This window comes from Rhamphochromis sp. 'chilingali' (genome assembly GCF_963969265.1).
Source record: "Rhamphochromis sp. 'chilingali' genome assembly, chromosome: 3".
In the NCBI taxonomy this organism is placed as follows: Eukaryota; Metazoa; Chordata; class Actinopteri; order Cichliformes; family Cichlidae; genus Rhamphochromis; species Rhamphochromis sp. 'chilingali'.
In genome coordinates this window covers 39,528,349-39,547,639 of record NC_137931.1, presented here as the reverse complement: position 1 = coordinate 39,547,639, position 19,291 = coordinate 39,528,349, and the positions used below count along the sequence as shown (strand labels likewise).

Sequence of the window (19,291 nt, the reverse complement as noted above, 5' to 3'; positions counted from 1 at the left end):
TGTGATTCTAGCTTTATGAAATTCTAGTTTTAGGTCACAGCAAACCATAAAATGGATATAAATTTGAAGAGAAAATGAGAAGCACAGTTTTCTTTTCTTGGTTGGAGAGGTCTGCTCACAACATCCGACCACTTTATATTTTTGGATTGGGCACTCAACCCGGGATAAAGACCATCACACTATCTTCCTGTCTGGAACTTCCTGTTTCCTGTGTTCTAGGAAATGAAATACATATGTGTTATATTTATCCATCGGAGAATGTCTATTAGAGTCATAGCTAAAATATGGTTTGGATCTAAATGTTTAATCCTCATGCTTCAGGCTAATAGCTGCACAACATTCAACATTTCTTGATCTCACACATGCTGTTCGCGTCACTACTTCCCTTTGACTCTGTAGTTTGACATGTGTAAGTACTAATAACAGGCTCTTTAACCCTGGCACATTCTCTCCACCTACTCTCTCACTTTGATCTATGTGTGACAGCCACACATAAATAGAGGTGTCGGCTCAGGTTGCTTAACAGAGATGGAATTTCCACTGGCAGGTGTGTTTAGGTGTGTTTTGAAATGCACCAACTCTGCAAAGGTCTAAAACACACAAAGCTCTCCTGCATTTAATTGTTTAAATTGAAGTTGCCAAAGTCGATACTATTTATTTAACAGTGGCTCACAGTTGCTATATGTAGATCAGAAATGCTGCTTTTTTTTGACAGAAGCCTTGAAGCTTTGAATTTGGTATTCTGGCCATTTACACCTTGTTTTATTTTTGTTTTTAAAACTGACTTTGTTGGATATTTAGATGGCTGGATAACACTGGTACTAATCAGTAGACTTGGTTAACAAGGCCAAATAATAATTTATTGAGATATTAAATGGGATGGTCACTTTAAAGTAAAATCAGCCTAATGGATAAACTGAACAGGATGCTGGACATTTTAAAACAACACATCATGGCCCCCAGTTTGTTGTTGCAGTTCCAGACTTACCTGCTCTTTGTCTCCTCTTGGGCATGCTCCAAGGAGGATCCAGGCAGGCATAACTGCTTCCCATCTCCAGTCAGTGACAGTATTTAAAACTGGCTCTCATCACCACTTGCCATCTGATTTTTAACCTTCTTCGTGTGTTAGTGTTGTTCAGACTGCTTACAGTTCAGATTTATATTTCAGCATGTCCTGTAACCTTGTACCCGCACTTACATGCTTTTTCTCCTTCTACTCCTCTGTATCTGGTTTGGTGAACCTTCGGTGTTGAAAATATTAACTTGCTGGTCTCAAGCCCACACAGTTGGGGGTTACATCAGGAAGGACATCTGGTGTAAAATGTTTGTCAAAAACAAACATGTGGATCACTGAGAATGACAGAGGATAAGAAAACTTGGTGGTGAAATAGGAAGTACAAGAAAGTCTTTAAAGAAAGAGGTTAGCAAAGACAGAAGTACTTGGAGGCTTGGAAGGAGAAAAGGATTTGTATCAATTGACTAAACAGAGAGATGGATCTGGCAAAGCTACGGGAAAGAGCTGTTGAAGGTAGGTAAAGAAGAAGATGATCAGCAAGCAGCTTTATGGCTTCTTGCTAAGAAAGAGCACTACAGATACAATGTTTGCTTTGTGAGTGTGTTTGTAGCTCTAGAGCAGGGGTGCCCAATCCCGGTCCTCGAGAGCTACCGTCCTGCAGCTTTTAGATGCATCCTTGTTCCCACACACCCGAATCAAATGATTGGCTTGTTATCAGGCCTTTGCCAAACATGATGGCATGCTGAAGAGGTAATCAAACCATTTGATTCAGCTGTGTTGGAGTAGGGATGCATCTAAAAGCTGCAGGATAGTAGCTCTCGAGGACTGGGATTGGGCAGCCCTGCTCTAGAGAAAGCATATAACAGGATGCCAAGAAAAGAAGCTAGTACTGTATGAGGAAGGATGGAGAGAGTGGAGACAGGTATCATTTGTGACAGAAGGATAGCAGCAAGATTGAAAGGGAGGGTTTACGAGATGGTGGTGACACTTGCTATGATGCATGGTTTGACAGAGCTGCAGATCCTCATTGTGAGTGAACAGGATGGACAAGATCAGAAAAGAGTACATCACAGGGACAGCTGGTTTAGAGACAAAGTTAGAGAGGTAGGACGGAGAAGGTTTGGACAGATAGTGGATATTTTGGGGAAAGGATGCTGAATATAGCTGCCAGGGAAGAGAAAAAGAATCAGATCACAGAAGAAGGTGGTCCAAACAAGCAATAAAAATCAATTTATACAAGTGTGGTATTTTAACATTTTTGTCATTTGCCTCATTTGACTCTCACAGTTCTCATGATATCAACACTGGTTTTGGGGGACACCATGTTTTATGGTCCTAAATTAAGGCCCCAGCATTAAGGGGTGCAGGGTTTTTGAGGGATGGACCTAGATTAAAGCAGTCACAGAGCTGAGTGTTAAAGATGAGTTAGGATAATCAGTTTGAGTGCGGTGGCTAATAGGCTCATGAATCCAAAACTGTCAGTGTAAAGACCTCTGGTTGATTGGGAAAAGGGGAACCACATGCTATAAACACAACTCAAACCCCAAACCAAGAGTCTGCAATCATACAAGAATACAGAATGAACATGCAGGCTTGAAATTACATACCCACACCCACAATGTGACTCACATGTACTTTACATGCAAACACATCAGACATGCTAGAACTGTATATGCACACATATAGAGGCTACAAATGTGCTTCCAATGCATTTTTTAAAAGTGAACTGCTCATAGTTGTTGGCCGGATTCTTACTCCTACAAACAGATGTATGCCTCATCCTGGCCTCCATTCGCAAACCATAAGGAGTCCAGAGGAGACAGAACAGAGCTTAAGAACATCTAAGAACCCTGAATTGAGCTGGACATTTGCTTATAAAACACAAACAACAGCATGAGTGGATCTGAAGAAATCCGAGTTGGCTTATGTGACAGGGTTCAATCTCAGTTCTCTGAGCTTTACACAGAGACAAAAAAAGGAGGAGTGGGTGGGTTAGGGAAATTATAATAAATGTGGCAGTAATTTAGATTCCTCACAGTGTTGTCAGATACGCCACAAAACACTTCCAGCTTTACAGAATAGGTTATTTACAACATTCAAATATTTTCAATGTGTCCTTTGTGAGAGGTAGACTAGACTAGGTAGGTTTGTTATTATTTGTTTGTTATTTGTTATATAATTCAGTAATATCCCATCACTTATTAATGTTTCCTTTAAAAGCTTAGTTTGATGATATTGTAAGTCAACCACTGTACTATCTTTTTTAAATCTTCTATTGATCACTGGACTAATAAATAACTGCACTGCAAGGCCAGAACACCCCATCTAGTGGATGGCATCATAAATACACCAGGCAAGACGCTCAGTATCTTCTGAATGGCAGCTAATTAGGACAAGGGGAAATTCAACTGTTCAATAAGATCTAAGAAACAGCTATTAAAGTGTTAGGGTATATCCTGAACCAAGTTAATGGAAGGCATGTCTCTCTGAGCCTGCCATTAAGACTAATGGGAAAATAAAGTCAGCAAACTCAGCACTTTGTGTTGGAGGACAGAATGCAGCAGGATGTATACATTCTACATTGGGCAAATGCAAAGAAGGAGAGAAAGCTGTAGAGGCATGATTGCTATGAAAGACTCCTGTGGTATGGCAGCTATCATTTGCGCAGCAAACACCTCTCTGTAATATCATCCACCTGACCCTGCTGGAAGCATCCTAAGCAGATTAATTTCTCTGGTCTGTCTCCCACTATCTGCTAAATCCTCCACCTCATGAACTCCACTCAGACACACTTCCACTTCTAGTTTCCCACCTGCAGGGCAGACACACTGTCGCTCCAAGTGCGCAAACACATGGCCAGTCAGTGGGGTGAAAGTTTGCTCTTCTCTTTTTGTTAGTGAGGGGGTACATGGGAAGGTTCTTCCAGGAACAATAGACTCATAGACAGGGTTATTTATAGAGAGGAGGGGACATAGTCCTGGGATGACCAGTGAAGGCAGTTGCATAGTTCCTGGCACTGTGAGAAGGTTTGATGGCTGTGCCAGTTGACTGGCGGGGGTACATCCTCTTTCTCTTCCTTGATGGCCGTCAGCTTCCTCTTCATGTCTCCTTTAGTTTTAGTTTTTCCTGTCGGCGGGTGCTGTGACTCATATTGGATGTGTGGTTTTCTTACATCTGTAGCTGTCACATAAATCATTTGTTGTCTGGGATATAGCTTTGCATTCGTCCATGTGCATCCGTGAGCATACATGACTTTTCCATGTTTATTCAGAGCTTGCAGGCTGACGACCTGGATTATCCTCTGTGGATTGTCGACAATGGCACATATTGATGGAGCTACTAACAAGAACATATTTTGTTTTCTCTTATATGCAACCTAATGAATAAAAGTTATCATTATGAATATATAAAGTCAAGAATGCTCCAGTGGTCTTTTAAGCTTGTTACAAGTAGTCAAAGATTTAGGCTTGATGCAGACCAGAGACAGGAATCCACGCATACCTTTAGAGGCATGCCTAGCAATGGTCATTTTTAACCGTACATATTTTTTGATATTACATCATTTTTTTTCCCATGTACTCATACTTTTATTTACATACCTCCAGCTTATCAGTTTCCTCTTTCTCCACAAGTCGTCTTACATAAGGTGCTCTACTTTTTTAAGCTTATGCTGATATTGAAGTGTTAGCTCTTACTGGAAATGTTAAAACAAAAAACATGTGTTGTGTTTAATTGGTGAATCATATGCCACTGGCAAGATGTGAGCATTCAAAGTAAGAAGCAAACAATTGGCAGATGTTGAAAATGACTTTGTTTCTGGCTGGTCTTTCATCTGGTCGGTGTGATCTTTGATCCTCTTATAGACTACATCTACATTACGCATAATTTAGTGCAAGCCAGAATGATTCTTTGTAAAGATAAAACAATCCAGTTAGAAGTTCTGGTTAAAAGCAATGCTGTCTATAAAGTCAAAATGCATTAGCACATTAGCAAAACATTTGGATGAATTACTTTGCCTTTAATGAACATATCAAAATATTCTGGAATGTCTCGGTTCAAACTCTTGCCTTAGAGTTTTGCCATACAGTTTATTAAATCTTATCCAAACTCATCTTAATAGTGAGAGTGAAAAAAAAAAGGTATTGCAGGTTCTCAAAAAGGGAAGCTGGGAAAATTTATCACCATGCAATCAGGTGCTTTCATGGTCTGCCAGCACTGAGGCCAAACTCTTTCCATTTCTCTTAGACAGAAAGACAGACAGGCTGGTCGGGAGGAGGAGAAAGAGCGAGCTTTATATGATTTGTGACCGAGGGCCTCAAAGAGAAAGTATGTGCATTAGGTCACACCATGGTCACCTGCTACATTTCTCTAAGAAAGGCTCAAAACTGTGCAGTTTGTTGTGTATTCTATATCTTCAGTGTCCTGATGGAGGACACAGAGGTGGGTGGTCATTCTGTGGGAGTGTGGTATGTCCCCATGTTTACTACTTGGAATATAACTCCAATGGGGATAACCACAGTGTCTCTCTGGCTCCAGCTATATTGGTTTAGACCAGTCAAACCAAATTCCAGATGATTTACTGCTGCTTGATATCGGTGCCTCAGTGTGTATATACAATATTTATGCAAATGACTGCACGTGGGTGTGTGTGTGTATACAACGGAAGTGCATTATGCACTTATCTTAATGTTGTTGACTTACTATTGTTTAGTATGTTTCTTCTGCAGTCACACAGCCCTTGCATCACTCTTCTCTTTGTTTGTTTTTTGGAATTTGTCTGCAGGATGTCTTTTGCAGATGTCACAGATCAAACTGTCCTCACTATCTGTGCTGTGGAACGTTCCCAGCTCAGATGCTGGTTGTTTTCTTCACTCCTCTACTCCGGGTTCTGGGAGGCCGGAAGCTCTTGTGTTTGGGTAATGTTTCTGCACCCTAGAGCACAGACCATTTGGTCAGCACCTGATATGGTCATATCAGTCTCAGATTCCGGCAGTTGTGCAACTGTATTATGTATATAGTGGACAAATTGGTTTAAAAAAGGCTTCAAACACCCATTTGATCTGCTTTGCTTTAACACTCAGCTTTTTGTCCATCAAAATCATTTTTAGACCAAAAAAAAAAAGTCACTGAATCTCTCAAAACTGCTGACCACCACCTCAGAGCATAAACAAGCATGTGTTTGTTCAGCCAGAACATCCTGAATCCTCTGGGAAGACCTACATTGTGTGTTGGTTATCCTAGTCTGTATATGTGTTGTTCTGCTTTCTGTTTTTGTGGTGTCTTTTTGCAGAGTTTAGAGGGGCTGTGCTGCAGACCTCCACAAAGGAGTCAAAGATCAAGTCCTGGGAGAGACAGCGAGAGGCGAAAGAGAGACAGAGAGGAGCTCTGGGAGGAGAACTGAGATTAAACAAACAGAGGTGATGATGGCTGGATGTCATAACGACCAGTCTAATCTCTCAGGTTTATAGGGGCAAAGTTATGATGAGCACCAAAGTATACAGCTGATAGTGGAGAATGGTGGTGGATGGGGTTGAAGTCATAGCATTTAAGCAAGAGAAAGATTGGGATGGGAGTAAAGTGGGTTGCATGTGAATAGCTGATTGAACGTTTAGTGATGCACAGTTTGTCAAAATACCAGCATGCTACACGACCATCTCTATGGGATGGGATCCCGTCCCATGAACAGCTTGTACAGATTATTCACACAGCATCAGACATAGATTACACTGACAACTGTGTAAATTTGTTGCATGCATGCAATTCTGCTGAACCTTCCCCATAGCAGCATGTCCTGTAAATCTTTGAGGTGAATTTAATTGGTCAATGTGGACATCCTGAAAGATTGCACCAAGAAAAATCCCAACAGAATGAGGGAAGAAAACTTGTATTTCTTCTTTACGGCCATACTCTGTTAACCAGGCCGTCATTGCACAGGTAATACTAAGCTTAAACACAAAGCTCCTGCTCCAGCAGAGTTTGTGTGATATTTGTTCTGTACTGAATTCTGGTACAGCAACTTTATTTTAAAACAAAAAACAGTGATTTCTACCCATGACATAGATTCAGTGTGTAAGTGAAACATTTGGACCAACATCTGGGATTGCTACATTACAAAACAGTGAGTCAGTATCATGAGAATGCCTCTTTTTCTGGATGAAACAACCATAAAAATGTGCTAAAGCTTACAAATAAAAGGATGACGCATAGAGTGGTAGATATCCTGCGTACATTTCCTGAGTACGAAATGTCGGGTTCAACCGAGTATTAACATATTGTAAGATCTCATCACAAGTACGGTGATGATGCATCGAAGATTAAAGCCTCCTAAGACCCGAACTCTTCCACAGCATACATTTTTAATTTCTCTTTGATATTTGGGCTGATTGGGACCTGATGAATGTAAAAACAAAGAATTACCAGATTTTTTTTTTTAACCTAATTTTTGTTTCAAAGAAAAATGAGAGCCACATATGAGGATATTCGTTTAAAATTTCAATAGAACAGTAGCAGTATAATGTCCTCGTTAGTAGATATCAGGCCCTTGAAGAGCAAAATTTAGTATTTTGGTCTAAATAACCCAAAATGTGATGTCCACATATGTGGACGCCAGGTCCTAGGAGGTTAAACCTCTCAGATCACATCAGCAGGTGGTCTGGACTGCATGTGTCCAATTGCTGTTAGCACTGTGTATGTGTATCTTACTTAACTGGATATCTTACAGGGACAAATAAGTAAATACTTCAGCCTACTCCTTTTCAAACAAATAATGGAATGATATTTTGTAATGATTGTGAAGGCACATGTTTGAAATGTTTGAAATAAAAATGAACTGAACTGAACTGAACTGAACATCTCAAAAAGACCCCAGATATATGGAGATATGAACATCTTGGCATTGTGGCTTGCCTGGAACATGCCAAAGAGTAGACCCAGTTTGTTTCAGTTTCCTCTTCTGGGAATTTGCTGCCTCTTGCCATTAAAAAACATCACATTTGGCCTTTGGAAATAGAAATAAGTGAAATGATTTACATATAGTGTGGGGAAGTAAGATCTGATTAAAAGTGATCACTTGAGACACAGATAAAGATGTATTTTAAGTATCTGTTGAAGGACTTTGAGCTGTCCAGTTTTGCCAGGTATAAACTGTATCCATGAACAGTGAGAAGGTCGCCAGCGTTGTTAAAACTCATACAGATGGGATAATAACTGCATCTTTCAAATTTCATGGTTCTCTGTCTAGAGTGGCCATAAATGGAAGTTCATAGTGGCAGTACGAGAAATTCGGACTCATCCTCCGAGCACCCTTTTTCATGAACAGAGGCCTTTTTCACAACATTTAGTAATGACAAGGAGGAAAAGGACAATTAAAGTGACCAGTGTTAAGAATGAGCCTGTTCCATGCAGCAGCTCAGGAAACCTGGACCTACCAGATTTTGGATTGGGCTTACCTAAATGGAATAAAGCTATCAACGACATTATTAATTCCACATGTGCTTTTCCTTCTTTAGGCCAAAGATGCGAACTGGCCCGCTATAAGAAGGTTAATGCTGCTAGATCTAGGCCACACTGCTAGCAAGACCAGAAATAATGGGCCTAACCGTATGTCTGGAGTGCCACAACAACCTATTGCCTATATTACACAATATTATCCTCATCTCCACAAGGGATAATCGGCAGTGTCTGTTGCCCATTTAGGCTTTACCTTACTGAGTGTCACAGCTTCCCATATCCACCATAGGTTTATACATAAATAAAATAATAAAAGGCTCACGTAAAGTGATATGTGAGTGATCTAAAACAGAGACGTGAATTATTGGATGGAGAGTAGTGTAAATGACCTTCAGTTTCGCAACTTTATTTTTTTTGGCAAAATGATATGTGAAGGAGGAAAATGGAAAAAGCCTGCGTCAACTCCATTAGAGGTTACATGTTAAACTGAATTATATGCGCTTGTTCTGTTTTCTCTTTGTTCTTTTAAGGCACACTAACAAGAGGTAACTGCAATCAGCTGTAAAATATAAAACCAATGTACCATGGCCGCTAGCGCACGTGTATGTTTCTGTGTGTTGCTGAAATCAAGAACTGGGAACTCTGCATTGTTTCAATTGTGTTGGGAAGTCTTTAATTCAAACCAGGGGCTAAAATTTTACACACACAAAACTGGAAACCAACACAGAGAGTGCAAGTGAGCAACACAAGGTCTCTCATTTATCAATGACTCATCCTGTGTCATTCAGATATCACAGCTCATATGACTCCATCTGGTGCTGTTCAGCGGATTCGGAAGCGTTCACGCCAGGAGAAGCTCATGGAATAAAGCAAAACAAATCAGCCATGAGCTTCTGATGCAGGTAAAATCTGCTTTAACTGAATCCTTTGCCGTGACGCTGCAATGGGGTGGACGACATAAAGGAGGGATGGAGGCCTCTCTAATGTTTAATATAGCAAATTGTTAATTACATTTTTGTTTCTCTATCATTTTTCAGCAATGATTGTCTTTTTAGTGAACCATGGGTGGTTATCAAACACGCCCTGGTAGTGCATAAACTTGCATAAACAAGTGAATATTGCGGATTAATTACAGATTTAATAGAAAACCGCGAAGGCAGGATGCCCATCCACGAGCCGGGCGGGAGGAGGGGGAGCGGAAGGAGGGCACAACGGACTCACGACCACCGGCTTGACCTGGGAGACGTGAAAGGTCGGGTGAATGCGCAGCGAGGAAGGCAGCTTCAACCGCAGCGCAGAAGGGCTGAGGACCCGCTCCACCTCGAAGGGTCCAATGAAACGCGGGGCCAGCTTACGGGATGCCACCTTGAGGGGAACGTCCTTAGCAGACAACCACACTTTCTGCCCAGGGGAGTAGGCAGGGGCTGCCCTGCGGCGACGGTCCGCGTACAGGCACTGGCGAGCAACGGACCGGCACAACGACCGACGGGTCAACCTCCACGCCCGCTGACAACGTCGGAGATGGTGTTGGACCGAGGGAACCTCGAGGTCGGCCTCCTGGTCGGGGAAGAGAGGCGGCTGGTAACCTATGGAGGCCTCGAAAGGCGAGAGGCCAGTAGCAGAAGACGTAAGCGAATTGTGAGCGTATTCTGCCCATGGCAGCAACGAGGACCATGAGGCGGGGTTGGAGGCAGCGACACAACGGAGGGTGGCCTCCAGTTCCTGGTTGAGCCGTTCGGCCTGCCCATTCGTCTGTGGATGAAATCCTGAGCTCAAGCAGGGTTTAGCCCCGAGAGCGGTGCAGAACGACCTCCACACTCGCGAAATGAACTGAGGGCCCCTATCTGACACGATCTCGCAAGGTATGCCGTGGAGTCTGAAGACCTGCTCAGTCATAATCTTGGCTGTCTCCGTTGCCGTGGGGAGTTTGTTTAGGGCAATGAAGTGTGCAGCTTTGGAGAATCTATCCACCACAGTGAGAATCGTGGTTTTACCTGAGGAGACGGGAAGGCCAGTGACAAAATCCAACGCAATGTGAGACCAGGGGCGATGAGGTATAGTGAGGGGTCGTAAAAGTCCAGCTGGGCGTAGTGAGCTCGATTTGTTACGTGCGCAGACAGGACAGGCAGCTACATATTCTTTGACGTCTTTATCAATAGTCTCCCACCAGAAATACCTTTTAAGGAGTGAGCCTGTTCTCCCCCCACCCGGATGGCAAGAAAATTTGCCCTTGTGGACCCAATCGATCACCTTAGGGCGAGCCACGGTGGGGACATAGCGTCGGTTCGGAGGGCCCGTGCCGGGGTCTGGCTCAGTCTCCAGCGCACGGCGGATGTCCTCCTCCACGTCCCAGGCGACAGAACCGATCCTGACTCCTGCCGGCAAGATGGTGGGTGCATCAGACGGGTCACACACAGGGTCGAACTGGCGGGACAGAGCATCCGGCTTGGTGTTGCGGGTGCTTGGTCGGTAAGAGATGGAAAAGTTAAATCGAGTAAAGAATAGGGACCATCGAGCTTGGCGCAAGTTGAGCCTTTTGGCTGTGCGTAAATAGGTTAAGTTCTTATGGTCGGTCCAAATAGTGAATGGATGCTCTGCTCCCTCAAGTAAATGCCGCCATTCCTCCAGCGCTAGCTTTACAGCAAGCAACTCCCTGTCTCCAACGTCATAATTCCTCTCCGCAGGTGAGAGGCGGCGGGAGAAAAAGGCGCAGGGCTGAAGCTTAGCAGATGAACCTGAACGCTGGGACAACACCGCCCCGACCCCAACGCCTGACGCGTCTACTTCCACGACAAAAGGTTTACTATGATCGGGATGGATTAAGACCGGCGCAGAGGTAAACAGTTCTTTCAACCGGGAGAAGGCGGCGTCGGCCTCTGGACTCCAATGGTAAGGTAGCTTAGAGGAAGTTAGACGAGTTAGGGGAGCGGCTACTTGACTGTAATTCCTGATGAAGCGGCGGTAGAAGTTCGCGAAGCCCAAAAACCCTTGTAAGTGTTTTCGGGAGGTTGGCAGTGGCCATTCCGCTACTGCCTTCACTTTAGCCGGATCTGTCTTCACCTGCCCCCCTGCAAGAATGTAACCCAGAAACGACACAGACGGTGAGTGGAATTCGCATTTCTCGGCTTTGACATATAACTTGTTCTCCAACAACCGCTGGAGTACGGCCCGGACATGGACTCTGTGTTCCTTGAGGTCCTTGGAAAAAATCAGGATGTCGTCGAGGTAAACGAAGACAAAACGATCCAGAAAATCCCTAAGGACATCATTCACTAGGGTTTGAAAAACTGCAGGTGCGTTAGTGAGGCCAAATGGCATGACTAGATACTCGAAATGTCCTAAGTGTGTGTTAAACGCAGTTTTCCACTCATCCCCCTCCCTGATTCTGACTAGGTGATATGCGTTCCTGAGATCCAGTTTGGTAAAAATGGTGGCCCCATGGAGGGGCTCAAAAGCAGAGCTGATGAGTGGTAATGGGTATTTGTTTTTAACCGTGATGTCATTAAGGGGCCGAAAGTCAATGCATGGGCGGAGTGTGCCATCTTTCTTACCCACGAAGAAGAAGCCAGCTCCCACAGGGGAAGTTGATGGTCTGATGAGTCCAGCTGCCAGTGAGTCTCTGATGTATTTTTCCATGGCAGCCCGTTCAGGGCGTGACAAGTTGTAGAGGCGGCTGGAAGGTAACGTGGAGCCGGAAAACAAGGTAATGGCACAATCGTAAGGGCGATGGGGTGGCAGGGACAGTGCCTTATCTTTATTAAAAACTTCAGATGTGTCATGATATTCGGGGGGAACCGCAGAGAGGTCAGGGGTGCAGTTCTCCTTGCTTGAGGGCTCGGTGGCCCCTGGTGGGGCAGCTGAGACGAGACAGTTTGCGTGACAATATGGGCTCCAACTCACGACCCTCTGTCCCACCCAATCCAGGTGAGGATTATGATGCCTTAGCCATGGGAAACCTAGAATTATGGGCGTGTCAGGGGATTGTGAGGTGTAAAAGATCAGTGTTTCTCTGTGGTTGCCGGAAGTGATCAAGGTAACCGGTGCAGTGCGATGAGTGATGTAAGAAAAGACCTGATCGTTTAATGCCCTAACTGGAATAGACGGATTTAACTCAAAAAGAGGGATCTGAAGCTGTTCAGCAAATCCCCTGTCAATCAAACTTTGCTCGGCCCCTGAATCAACCAGCGCTGATGAGACGTGGGCTCCCTGACCGAGTGTCACAGAAAGCAAAAATCGGGGCTTGGCGTTAACCCTGGTACCGCCCACCCGTACCCCCGGATCTACCGGCGGGCGGTCTCTTTTCCCTTCTTAGGGCAGGAAGAAATCAAATGCTCACCGGAGCCACAATAAAAGCAAGAGTGTGAACGGCGACGCCTCTCTCTCTCTTCCACCGTCAGCTGGTAACGCCCGATCTGCATGGGTTCCGGTTCCGGTTCACCACCCCCCGTGCCAGCAAAGGGAGCGGACGGCTGAACCGGAAGCGGTGGCGGGAGAGAAACGACCGGAGATGACCGCCGCAAGGACTGACGGGAGCTGTAGTCCCTCTCCCACTCTCGCTCCCGCAACCTGCTGTCAATGCGAAGTGTGAGGGAAACCAGCTCCTCAAAATTAGCGGGCTCGTCCCGGGAGGCCAGGTGGTCCTTCATCTCATCGTTGAGGGAGTGCAAATACACCCCGTGTAGAGCCCGATCAGACCAGCCCGCCTCGGCGGCGGCGATGCGGAAATCGATCAGGAAGTCCGCAACGCTCCGCCGTCCCTGACGAAGATGCAACAGCTTCCGCGCCGAACTGCGTTCAGAGGTCGGGTGAGCGAAAGTCTTCTTAAACTCACTCAGAAAGTCGTCATAATGACAAGTCGGTAACGGATGTCTAGCTAGATAAGCCTCTGCCCATGTAAGGGCGCGATCGCGCAGTTTCCCGACTAAATAAGAAATCCGCACGGTTTCAGAAACAAACGAGTGGGGTGAGCGCCCGAACGCTAGCTCGCACTGAAGGAGGAAACCACTACATCCCCCCCGGCCGCCAGAAAAAGGTTCCGGCTCCGGGGAGGCGGCATCGCGGAACATCGGCGTCTGCAGGGGCTCAGGACCCGCAGCGGGCTGAAGCGGCGGCGGCGCGGATACCGATGCCGACGTACCGGGAACGGGTTCGGGTTCCGGGGCAGTGGCCGACTGAAGGGTCTGAACCGCGGACTGCATCTTCTCCTGCTCGTCGGTGAGTGAGTTAACCTTCGCCAGGAGAAACTGGAGCGCGTCCTCGTGAGTGCCAAGAATGGCGCCCTGTTTTGAGACGGCGGTCCGGATTTGATCCGCTGAGTCCATACACTGGCCAGATTATACTGTCAGGCGCAGTGGCCCGTGGAAATGGAAGGGACTCAAGTGCAGATTCAAAACCGGAGGCCAGGGGTGAGGTGTAACGAAAAGAGATATTTATTTTACAATGCTCAAAGGCTAACAGAAAGTGCAGACTAGAATCAGTGAACATAAACTAGATGTCTGAGGCGAGAGAAGATACTGTGATGATAACTAGACGGCAGGGATAACTGAGTGCAGGTACTGGGCAGGGGAAACTGTGGCGGGCCAGGGCACTGAAATAGAGGAGAGAGCAGTCAGGGGAATCCCACAGAGAGCTGCGAGTGAATCTAAGGATAGTACACTGAGCTGTCTTACAAACTTGCAGGTGAGGGTTGCGTGGAGGGGGGAGGCAGGAGAGGTCCAGGTGGGTACTGCATGCAATGCAGGGAGGCAGGCAGGAAAGAATGGCAGCTCCGACACGGAGAGGGATTACCGGCGGCAGCAAACTGGTTTCCAGGAGAGCTTGGTAAGTGGGTTTTCGCGGTAAAGTTGGCAGATAATCTGGCGAAGACCAGTTGAGTGCGCCGGTCATAAATACTGCTGGTCCGATTGCCATCAGGTGAGGAACAACAAAGACTCCACCCAGTGGGGAGGAGCTGATGCTGTGGAAAACCACCCAGACCACGACATCCAAAGTGAAACATGTCTTTGTGAGACGTCACGATTCCTGCCTTTTATTAGTTTAAGATACTCGTGCTTTTTTTAAATTTCACTTTCAAATGAAACTTGAGCAGATCAACGATATGAATAACATCATTACCACCGTATTATATAAGTTGTAGCACTCAAGGTCTCAGCTGGAGCCAATCTACTCGACACACCCAGAACTCGCATGCATGAACACAGTCATCAAGCTGTCACATTAGTGAGCATGCAGCACGGTTTTGCCCACATTAATTAGGTGATGTAATGTCCAACATAGGAGCCTCAAGCCTAGATGCATTAAGTTACACTTAAAGCATTCAGAATATATAATTTGATGCCATTTATCGTCCTCCTTTCGGTTCTCCTTTATGGTCAAAGGTCATAAAATTTATTTTAAGGGTAATGTTACGAAATCTGCGTCTGCAAATTAACCGATGATTTACGACTTGAGTTTAACCAATAAAAGAGGATAAAAGACTGAAGTGATAGGAACAGTGGACTTTATGTGTGAAATAAAACTGGAAATGAATATGACATAGTCCTCTGATATATAGTTACATTTGACTTTTGTGATGTTTTCTAACTTAACTGGAATTCATTTTGGTGTCATACTCATATGCTTTATAATAGAGCAGCAGACTGATGTTGGAAGAATCCTGTCTCTCTCACAGGGCTGTAAAAACATGAAGAAAAATCCTGTTCTGGGTTCTGTCTGTGTCTATGTTCCCCATGAGCTGCAACAACATGCAGATCAAAGACCAACACTCCCGGGAGGAGAACGTGCTGCTGTGCTGCGGTTTGGCTCTTTGGTTAGATGTTGGAGAGTCAATTGGCAGGTAGGAAACCAGAGTTTGTGAATGTGCGTGAATAAGTGTGTGCGCACACACACAACCAGAGGTGGATAGGAGAAAAATTCAAGGTAACAAGAGTTCAAAAGTTCACTATAAGTTGAAAAATCCCTGTTGACTTTTCAGATATGCTGAAATCGTTCAACATTATGCTAATGCCACTGGGTTCAGAAACAGGCTGGCTGTGCAGCTCTGAACATTTTAAACTCCAAATGCACTGTGAAAGCTGGATTGCCAACCACCCAGGGACTCATTACTTCAGAGGCCTCAACATCGCTTGAATGCTTGGAGTGTGATCAATTGCAAGTTTGTCAGGAAGTCTTACTATAGACGTAGAATCCCCATGAACGTGTCCTTCACTTAACATCTTGTGACTCTGATCCCTATATTGCTACAGTGCAAGCTGCACTTTCTGTGGCTTCTGTGCTTTGCTTGACATTGTTGGGGATGAATGTGATTTTTCCAGATAAGCTGAAAATAATGACGAATGCTGACCTTGATGTAATAAGGTAATAAGAATCTTTCATTATGAACACATGTGGAGACCAGTGTTGTAGTTTACCACATGCACATACACAATAATACTGGAGATCCAGCCCCTTTATCCGCTTCTGAGCCCCCGTGTAATCAGGCCTCCCAGGCCAAGGGCTTCTGAGAGACCAACGCTGGTTTGAGCAATGGGATCAGAAAGAGGTTTTCAAGAGAAGTCCTCTGGGCTCAGGGCTGGGGGTCCTCAGTGGGGGAGTCCACCTGTACATGTGTCAGAGGCAAATAATGGCTGTCCTCTAGTTATTACATGATTTCTGGGTAAACCAAAGGAGGAAATTGCCTCCAGGATCCAGCTAAGTTTTTGTAGGGGGGCTTTATGTTTGTGTGTGTGTGGCATATGACCAACTGCTCCACTGAAAGCCAGCCTCGCTCACTTTCTTTTTTTCTTCTCTTGTTTCCCTCACAGTTCTGACACACTCGATAGTCCAGGCAGCAGGGTCTCCTCCAAAGCACTGACTCTATCTAAGTGGAATGTGTGAGCTGGATACTCTTAGACAGACTTTCACAAAAGCAAGTGCAAAGCCACATGCACGCACATAAACATGAATAGGTAAGGCCTGCACATCCACACAGCTGTCTTTGGTGGTGGGATATTTGGCAGCAGCAGGTGGTTTCAAAACACTTACGGGAATCATGGCCATTCCCTGACCAAGGCCTCATCAGTGGCACATTTGTGTCACCAATGTTTGTGAAAATTAATTAGTTCTCAGAAGAGCAACTGACCTGGTTTAACTTTTCAGCGTAATGTTTGGGAGCTCTGTTCACACCTACAGGAGGATATTTTAGAGTCTCCAGTTCACTAAACCTCCATGTGGGAGGAAATCTGAGGACCTGGAAGAAACCCATGCAAACACATGGAGAACATGCAAACTCTACGCAGAAGGCCTGCTGAGGCCCAGCAGTGATCTAATGTGGCACTTTCTATATGCACATCCTCAGACTCACTGATAATCCATCCTGGGTGTACTCACCCTGTCACCTAATGCATGCTAGGATTGGCTCCAACCCACTTGGTGACCCTGAACATGATCAGTGCATGGGTAATAAATAAAGGATGGATACATGAATGGCTAGGCTGAAATCAGATGCATAACACAGACATGGTAACATATGTGATGCCTGTATTGAAATCAATCCACATGCTGGATTTGGATTTAGACCACTTCATGTCAAAGGAACTTAGGCATGATTTCACTTGGCTTTACGCTGATCTCTGGCTTCTTTGTCCTCCTCCTCATATTTTATGGAAAACTGGGTCATGGACTTTTCACCGTTTTGTGTTTTTGTGGTAAAACTTGGTGATAAAGCACTTTTTTGTAACAGTCTTTATTTTCATTAGTACTCTACGTATGGTTTCTGTGCTTGTAAATCTTATTGAGTGGGAAAAGTTGATTCACAGGAACTATCCTCACTGCCAGTAAACTATAAAGTAGTGAGAACTACTACTAGGCTGATGATGAGGCTGAATGAATGTACCTTCCATCACTTTCCCATCTAACTTTATGCATGAAGACCAAAACTGATTTTGTGTACCAGTCTGTGTAAGGGCTTTTTCAATAAACTCTTTTTAGTAAAGCATTTTAACAATGAATTCTGTGGTCACTGACTTTTGACTTTTGGAACCAGCTTCAAGTGCCAGCTCCAGCTGTTGTCAGTTTTTTCAACAAAACTGGTTCATGTTTTCATGAAGAAGTTTTCTTAGAGGATGGATGGATCACTCCAAACACATACTTTAAGTATCTGCATGAACACAAATAAGCTAAAAGATACAGAGAGGACAGATCTAATTGCAGTTCTGTTACAGTACTTCTAGCTTAACCTCTTAGTTTGTCTCTTCACATATTCAGCCACTCCCTTCTCAAAAATAGATGCACACCAAGTTTAGAGCTGCAGCCGTTAATCATACTGGAAAGAACATTATCCTGTTTCACTCAATGAGCAGGGAGACAGGTGTGTAGCTATAGCGTACGTAGTATCTGCTACTTGTACCTGGCAACACTGCAGGCTGGCAGGATTTGGAGGAGTCGTTGTCACTATCATTTATAGCGACCGGGTTTGAGGATCAAAGCATTGCCTACATTACTGAACTTTAACCCAGGAGTAAGTGGAGAAGGTGTGCGTGCCTGGCACACTTAAGTCCATACAATCTGGATCTGTACTGACTCTGAATCTGTCAGAATCAGTCCACATGAATACAACATCACAGCAGTCACCCTGGATCTAAAGTAATGTGTTTTTGATGGTTGCAGGAGACACTATGATTTCGTCCATGGGGTGACTCAGAGGAGACCTGGCCCATAGTCCAAGCCACACATTGTTGCTGTTACTGTCATGACACTCAGGGAGCAGATGAGGTAAATAGGTGTGTCGAACACTCTTGATTACGCATGCATGGACCTTGGATTCCCTTCAGTGACAGAAGTTTCAGGATTATTGATGAGCTATTTCCACATGGGTCAGAATGAGGTTTGATGGCTGAGCTGACTAAACTTCTCCAAGGAGAGCAATCCAAGAGTGACTTGGAATTGAATGCCTTCTAGAATGAATGCCTGCAGACGATGTTGACTGACATAAACCACTGCTCTTTGCAACAGCTGAGCTTGCAGTGCATGTGTGCATGCGTGTGTGTGCATCTGCACCTGTCAATGAGCCCTGAAGGCAGCATGAATGGAACTTGCTGGTGTGTGAGTCAGAGTGGCGTCTACTGGAAATAAGTGCACAAGGCAGTTTGCTTTGGATCCTCATTTAAACCTCATAAATATATAGCGGGCCTTTAAACACTAATTCAGCCCATCAGTCTTTCTGTGGGGCATCAATAAAACCTTTACATCATCTTAAAATAATTAGTATTGATGCCATCCATTTCATATTAAAATTAATGTATCAGGCATGGCTGCTGCTGCATAATGCTGAATTTGCAACGTAGTTTCAAATAATGAAAGGTATTCCTGCACCGATAAATATACAGGTAAATAAATTAAGGTAATTAATAAATTAAATATTTATAAAATTGTGGGCTGAATTCACAGGAAATGACAGGCCTAATGCATTTTTGACAAACAGGGATAGTGCACATCTAAAACAATTTAAGCTAAAAGACAATGCCAATCCTTATTCTCTGGCATCTGTAACTGAACAAATAAGAGACTTTCATACTGAGGAAAACAATACACATTCACATCCACATGTGTATGCACATTTAGTGTGTGTACTAATTTGTGCACAGGCATCTAGACACAGGCATTGTCCTCTGCACTCACAAAGCTGTGCAATCTTTACAACAGGATTTCACCTAAAACCCCAGAAGTAAAAATTTCCTAAACACAGCAAAAAATGAGACCCTGACATTTACCTGAGGAAACCCCAGTGGGCCCCAGTGAGATTTGAGACAGGATCTTCTCAAATCTCACTGACCAGACAGTGCAGCGTTT

General features: G+C 44.5%; 1 protein-coding gene across 5 annotated transcripts in view; it reads left to right on the top strand.

Moving 5' to 3' along the window:
- Positions 1–12,705: 12,705 nt before the first annotated feature.
- Positions 12,706–19,291, top strand: part of LOC308394424 (uncharacterized protein) — a 39,844-nt gene continuing 33,258 nt past the window's right edge. The window contains exons 1-4 of one of the 5 annotated variants that reach the window (XM_080878754.1): positions 12,742–13,269; positions 13,413–13,678; positions 15,198–15,299; positions 16,267–17,439. In XM_080878754.1, the coding sequence (XP_080734880.1) occupies positions 13,231–13,269; positions 13,413–13,678; positions 15,198–15,299; positions 16,267–16,339 (480 nt within the window). In that variant the 5' untranslated portion in view covers positions 12,742–13,230 and the 3' untranslated portion in view covers positions 16,340–17,439. Of the gene's footprint in view, positions 17,440–19,291 lie in introns of those variants that run through there. The other 4 variants (XR_013971211.1, XR_013971212.1, XR_013971213.1 and 1 more) reach the window with 4 other exon arrangements.